Below are 7,262 nucleotides of genomic sequence, written 5' to 3'. Positions count from 1 at the left end.
AAGTCTTCACTCAAATTAAGATCAGGTTAAATTATATGACTTAGTCTAGAGTTTGGTTGCATTAAATACAATTTTATAAATGAGTATGCAGCAAAACTTAGAATTCACATAGAATTCATGACAAGAGAAATGTTCAATAAAGACTTGTATATTCTCACTTCTGCTTTCAATGTGGAGGGTTGCTTGAAAAGTATGTCTCCTACTGCAATAACTACAAAAATGTGTAAAGTAATGAAAAGTCAAATATTTTAAAATAATATTGGATATTTGTAAATTCAAAGCAAAAACAAACAATTCCAGAAAGGAACAAGCACTTGCTAACTAGTAGAACAGAGACCAACATTTTCCTTGAAGATACCTGTGAACCCTTTTCACTGCCGATGGAAGAATAGGCTTGCCATGACAGATTTTGGGTGACTAGGAAACATCAGCATCATATATTTTGGGAATATATAATGGTTTGGAATCTGTGAATCTCAAAATGTAATTATAGTTTTCCTGCTCTCTTGAGTGTCCCTTGTGAATATTCACCAAGGGCTTGGTAACTGGCAAGTGCTCAATCTTGATTGGAGAGTATAGAGAAATATTTGTAGTTGCAAGGTTCTTAGGCTTCAAATTCCTCTAGATAACAGATGGAGGGGGTTATAGTATACAGAGAATCCCAAGTGAGGTCTCCCACTTATGAAGAATAGTAAAGATTATCACTATGCCAACCACAAGAAACAGGAATCCATAAACTTCTGCCAGCTGCATTCCAGGCTGCTGTTTAGATCCAGAAATGCATTGATTACCTATTTCAGTTCAATGAGACAGAACACACTTATACACAAACATATATGTGAAGTGGGTTTATTATTTCCAGATAGGCAACAAGGGAAGGTTGTCTCAGATCCATTGTGTGCTCAACCCCTAAGGTTCAAAGAGAGCTGCCCTGGGGAGACAGAGACGTCACTGAGTGTGCACCATTTGGCACCACAGCTGAGGGACCCTGAAAGGCACCATGGGTTATGTACCACAGGTCATGGGACATACTGGGGAAATCTTTGAAGGACATCCTGCTTTTAGAGTGAGAGTTTGTGTAGCAATGGGAGGTAGGAAGGTGATAGTGGAGAGGTGGATGGCAAAGCAGGAAAAGAATAAAGGTAAGAAAAAGAAGGAAAGAATTAGAGTTGAGATATGCCATGGGCATATATCTTATTATAATTCAGCTATGAGGTGTCCCCCAAAAGTTCATGTGTTAGACAATGCAAGAAAATTTAGAGGTGACATGATTGGATTATGAGAACATTAATCAGTGCATTAACAGAATTGAATGGATTAACTAGGTGATAACTATAGGCAGGAAGGGTGTGGCTGGAGAATGTGAGTCATTGCAGTGTGCCTTTGGGGTATATATTTTGTCCATGGTGAGGAGAGCTCTCTTTCTCCCTCCCTCCTTCCTCTTCCCCCACCTCTCTGTTTCTGGGTTATCAAGTCCTGAGCTGCTTTCCTCCTCCACACCCTTCCACCATGATATTCTGCCTCACCTTGGGGCCAGAATGATGGAGTTGGTCATCTACAGACTGCAACCTCTGAAACTGTGAGCCCCAAATAAACTTTTTCTCCTCTACATTGTTCTTTTCAGGTCTTTTGGTCACAATGGTGTAAAGCTGGCTAAATCATATTTTTTTCCCTGTGCTTGGACTGAACCAGGTTGCACCTGTGCATAGGCAAGCACTTTACCACCGAGCCACCTCTCCAGTCCATGAAATTGTATCCTGATAGGAATGCTTGAGCTGGGAAAGAAATGGGAAATTCTTTTATTTCTTGTCTCTTGCTAACATGTGTAAGAATGAACTCTGTCAGGAAAATCAGAACAACTGAGTCTGAAGAGGCCATCATGAACTGGTAGAAATAACTTTGTGTCCATGGAGGAAAATCCACCATACTCTCTGTTCCTATTTTTGCTTAATCATGATAGTGATAAATGTAATGTTTAATTACAGATACTTGTGTATTTAAATCGAAACTTTTCTGGTCCATCTCACTTAAGTAAGCTAAAGAAGAGGTTCTAGAATGGGTCCTGTTCTAAATTCTACTCTACAGGGCAGATTTCTTGGAGAATGGAAATGCTATTCCATTGTTCACAACCATCATTCCCTGACCATGGAAGCCAGGCTGAAGGCACCCGGAAGGGTGATGTGGGGTTAAGGAGGGAGCAGGAGTACCGTCAGGACAGACAGGCCAGGAAAGCCAGGGCAGACAGAATGTGAAGAGTAAGAAACATCTGTGACATTCTCAAATGGGATCTAGGGGGACAAATATCTTAGAATTTATAGTTACAAGAATTGTAGTAGCAGCATTCGTGAACATAAGTTCGATTGTTGAAGTCATATTTCAAGTTTTTGCAGAACTTCTGACACACTGTATATAACACCTGGAGAGTATCATCTGAAATAGGAAAGAGTCATAGAAAAAAGTCAGTGATCTAAGTTCTACAAGGCAGGTCAAGCTTCACCTCTCAGGCAGCAGGGGATATGTAGGGATGGTCTCCAGCTATAGAAACCATGTAGAAATTGCTGGTTGGCAGTGCTTGGGTTGTTTGCCAGTGTCCCTGGCAACTCTGCACACCAGTTTCATTCCTTCAGAGTAAAAATCTGGCACCCCATTCGTATTGGGAATATGGAGCCCATCTATCTGACCCATTTCCCCAAGTCCTCCTTTGTCTGCACGCACATGGACTTGTACTCCCAATGCTCAGGAGCGTTTACAGCTTGGTTCTTCCCCTGGGTTGGCCATAGTCTAAGATACAAAATTGCTGAGATACTCTCTTAAGACTTCCAAGGTTCTCACAGCACCTCCATGATCCTCTAACTTACTCTGGAAGATTTTTAGGCTCATGCATGACTCATTTTTCTGAGTATGACAAACACCAAAGCCTCTTCTACAGCGATCTGTCCGGGTGCGAAGGTGGCAGATGATGCATCTTGTAGATGTTGTTTCTGGAGAGAGCACAGAGCTTGGTGTGAGGTCAGACAGAGGCAGAGACTTTGTGTGGAGCTAGAAATATTAGACCTGCAGGGAGTGGGGTGGTCAGGTGTGGGTGGGTGGATGAAAAGCCTGTGGTGGAGTATTTAGGCAGTACACAGTTGGACATTTTACCAATTCCTCATCCCGTAGTGATGAAATGAAAGTGCCATTGTGCAAATAAAAAGATTCAACCCTTTTAATATGGGTGATTTTAAGAAAAACTTTAGCCTTCATGTGATTGATTTATCCAGCTTAATTTGATAAAAGTATGCTGTGTACATGTATAAATATACCACAGTTAATTCCACCTTTATGTATATCTATAATGCACCAATTATAAAAAAAATAAATAGAAGGAAGACAAGTAGAGTGGAGGAAGGGAAATAGGGGGAGGAAAGAGGGGAGGGCACTATGGACTGAATTGGAGCGTTATTTTATGCATGTATGATTATGTCAGAACAAACTTCATGAAAATGGCAGATTAGAGAAGGTTGCTTTCCTGGTTGCTCTGTGACATGAAACCAAGAATTCAGACACACAAATTCTCAGCAAGGTGAGAAAGGGGAACTTTTCTGGGAATTAACTCTGGACAATCAAAGTAGATCAAGACTCAGGTATGTATATATATACAATGGAATATTACTCAGCCATAAAGAATGATAAAATTATGGCATTTGCAGGCAAATGGATGAAATTGGAGAATATCATGCTAAGTGAGATAAGCCAATCTCAAAAAGCCAAAGGACGAATGATATCGCTAATAAGTGGAGGATGACACATAATGGGGGGGGAGGGAAGGGTTAGTGTTAGGGTTAGAGTTAGGGTTAGGGAGGGGGGCAAGTATGGAGGAAGGAAGTACTGTATAGAGGGTAAAGAGGGGTGGGAGGGGTGGGGGGAAGGGAAAAAATAACAGAATGAATCAAACAACATTACTCTATGTAAATTTATGATTACACAAATGGTATGCCTTTACGCCATGTACAAACAGAGAAACAACATGTATCCCATTTGTTTACAATAAAAAAAAAAAAAAAGACTCAGGTGGTTGGATATAACAAAATAAAGAAGAAATCCTCAGTGCTACTGCCACCAGCAGTGGCACCTGCAGGTGTGATCTCTCTCCTGCACTAAAATAGTGGAGGGATACATCAATGAAAGGAACCCCCATTTTTAGGAGGTCTGAAGTTTGTCTGAATATGGAGAGATCAGAGATCAAAGACACTGCACTACTCAACTGAAAGGTGTCCTGCACAACATTATGTGGGAAAAGAAGCGGCATCTCTCCTGGCTACCAGGGAAATCAGAGGAAGGAACCATTTTGCAGCTCCAGCATGGGAAATGGCAGCTGGGGGATCTGAATTCTGACAACTGTGCCTAACCTGAAAAACAGGTTTGGCAAACCCATACTACATGGCATAGCATGTGTCTAGTGATCAGAAGAAAATCCAATGTGGAGAGGGGTTTATATAGGGGAGAACTGGTTGGGGAAACACACCCGGCTCCCCACTTCCCCTTCCAGAATGACTGCTTGAAAGCTTGGGCACTTGCAAATTCAGCTGGGAGATTTGCACCTGGCTAGGAGAGTCTAGCCAGGCTGGGAGAGATGCATTGGGCTAAGAGTTCAAAAGACTGGGGAAAAGTTGATTGAGTTTGGACCTAAACCCAAGAGTCCTAAAATCAGGAAGTTCATAAGTGTCTGAAGGGAAAAAGAATTGGCCCCTCTACCACACCAGTGAAACCCAGGGTTTTTTCCTGGAGGACAGTCTCCCAGCATGGTCTGGCAACTATCCAGACAAATCCACCATTAAAGGAAGCACCTGGAGGTTAACTGAGTTAACCTAGTCCCCAGGAGTCCTTCCTACGGGATCTCCCATCACATTCCAGCAACCCCACCTAACTCACCTGAGAAAGGAAGCTGAAAAATTTTTGAACTCCAACAGAAACAATTCTTTAACTTTAATCTGATCAATGAATGGGTAAAAGAATTGAACAGGCACTTCACAGAAGAAGAAATATGGTCAACAAATATATGAAAAAATGTTCAACATCTATAGCAATTGGAGAAATGCAAATTAAAATTACACAGAGATTCCATCTCACTCCAGTCAGAATGGCAATTATCAAGAATACAAGTGACAATAAATGTTGGCGAGGACATGAGGGAAAAGGTACACTCATACATTGCTGGTGGGACTGCAAATTGGTGCAACCACTCTAGAAAGCAATATGGAGATTCCTTAGAAAACTTAGAATGGAACCACCATTTGACCAAGTTATCCCACTCTGATTTACACCCAAAGGACTTAAAATCAGCATAGTATAGTGACACAGCCACATCAATGTTTACAGCAACTCAATTCCCAATAGCTAACATATGGAACCAACCTAGGTGCCCTTCAACAGATGAATGGATAAAGAAAATGTGGTGCATATACACAATGTAATACTACTCAGCCTTAAAGAAAAATGAAATCATGGCATTTTCTGATAAATGGATGGAACTGGATATTATCATGCTAAGTAAAATAAACCAGTCCCAGAAAACCAAAGGCCAAATGTTCTCTCTCATATGTAGATGCTAACCCACAATAAGGGAGGGTAGGGAGGGAAGAATAGAAGCTTGTTGAATTAGAAAAATGGAAATGAAGGGAAGCGAGGGGGATGGGAATAGGAAGGCCGTAGAATGCATCGGACATAAAATTCCAATGCTCATGTATAAATGCATGACCAGTGAACTCACATCATGTGCAACCACAGAATGAGATCCTAATTAGAGTAAGTTACTCCACGTATGTATAATATGTTAAAGCGCATTCTACTCTCACATGTATCTAAAAGGAATAAAAACAATAGCAAAAAAAAAAAAAAAGAACAAACTTCAGTATTATGTGTAACTATAATGTTCTAATAGAAGCATTAAAAAAAAACTGGTGCTATTAACACTGGCCTGGTCTTTTGACAGGCCTTCAGAGACGCATGGGTATGATAATGAGATGAGTGTTTTAAAACATTTTACCCAAGGTAGTATTGTTGTGATGGAATTTCTGACATTTGACATCATTTTGCATTGTATATTGTTGCTTCAATATTATTTGGGGATATATCATGTTATTTTGAGCTTCAAATGGAATCGAAGACCTCATGAATTATAACACAACAAGTGGTATGAGTTCCTGTGGGTTGAATCATTAAACTACAGGCTCCGTTTTTAGCAAAGAATCTCTCCTTGACTCATTTAAGAGAGTGCATTTATTGAGCACCTCATTTGGTCATGATTTCTCAAACTATGTCTGACTTACTCCTCATGAAAGCCTTGCAGACCGATATCATCTCTATTTGTCAAATGAGGAAGAAAAGTTATAAATTTATAACAGTGGCTGAACCATTTCTTAAAAATCTAATTCCAGGGAATCCCAAAATTTCCTCTCCTAAATATACTTCTGGTAATATACAGTCCCTGAAAAAGGTTATCAGAAATCATTGTCTAGGAGTAAAACAAATTATAAAATTATTCATTGTAGACTGACCAGATCTCTCAGCAAATGGGTATAAATTTATGAGTGGAAAGAATGTCCTAAGGGAAATCTTCCTAGTGTTTTGAATCATGAGGACAGAGGAAATAAGTGGGACGAAGGGATGTGATATCGAGGCTTGCACACCTTGAGGAGAATGGTACAAGTTTGAGAAGGACAGAAAGGTGGCAAGGAAAGCAGAGGGAGCATTCTAAAGGCTGGTTCCTCCTTTCTGAATATGGTCAAAGCTCATTCCACATGGACACAGTTACACATGTGAAATTTCCCTGGTGTTCCCTAGATCCTGTCGCTGAAGCCCACTCCTCAGGTCTGGGACTCACCCATAATGAGGCAGGTGAGGTAGAAGAGCAACAAGAAGTGTTTGTTCATTCTGACCCAGAAGTTTCTTGTGCAGTGGAAAAGAAACGGGCTTGCAAGCAAAGGTCTTTAGGCTCCAGGGAAGAGACTTTCTCCTTTATCATAGGCTAGTGATTATTCATGCCTAAGGGGAGCCGGCAACACAAGGTTTCTTCTTGGAGCTCAAGTACATTGGGTGTCCATAGTAATAAATGATGGGGTCCATTATGGTAATCACAGTTGTACCACAGTTCTCACAGACAATTGGATCTAGGAACCTCTGTGGATACCAAAATCCACGGATGCTCAATATATTAAGTGGTGTAGTCTTCACATATGACTTATGCTTATACTCTAGTAAACTTTAAATCATCTCTAGATTAT

The 7,262-nt window shown here is 40.6% G+C and overlaps 1 protein-coding gene across 1 annotated transcript; it reads right to left on the bottom strand.

Annotated features, from left to right (window-relative positions):
* Positions 1-872: 872 nt before the first annotated feature.
* PATE3 (prostate and testis expressed 3) lies at positions 873-6,911 on the bottom strand (the record flags this gene model as incomplete). The annotated part of the gene is made up of 3 exons (XM_079103913.1): positions 873-2,430; positions 2,859-2,981; positions 6,863-6,911. The coding sequence occupies 3 exons, from the start codon at positions 6,909-6,911 to the stop codon at positions 2,306-2,308; spliced, it is 297 nt and encodes a 98-aa protein (XP_078960039.1). The 3' UTR covers positions 873-2,305.
* Between the last annotated feature and the right edge of the window lie 351 nt (positions 6,912-7,262).

Source organism: Sciurus vulgaris, assembly GCF_902686455.1.
Source record: "Sciurus vulgaris genome assembly, chromosome: 11".
Taxonomy (NCBI): Eukaryota; Metazoa; Chordata; class Mammalia; order Rodentia; family Sciuridae; genus Sciurus; species Sciurus vulgaris.
The sequence above is the reverse complement of the archived record's forward strand: the minus strand, read 5'-3'. Positions and strand labels throughout refer to the sequence as shown.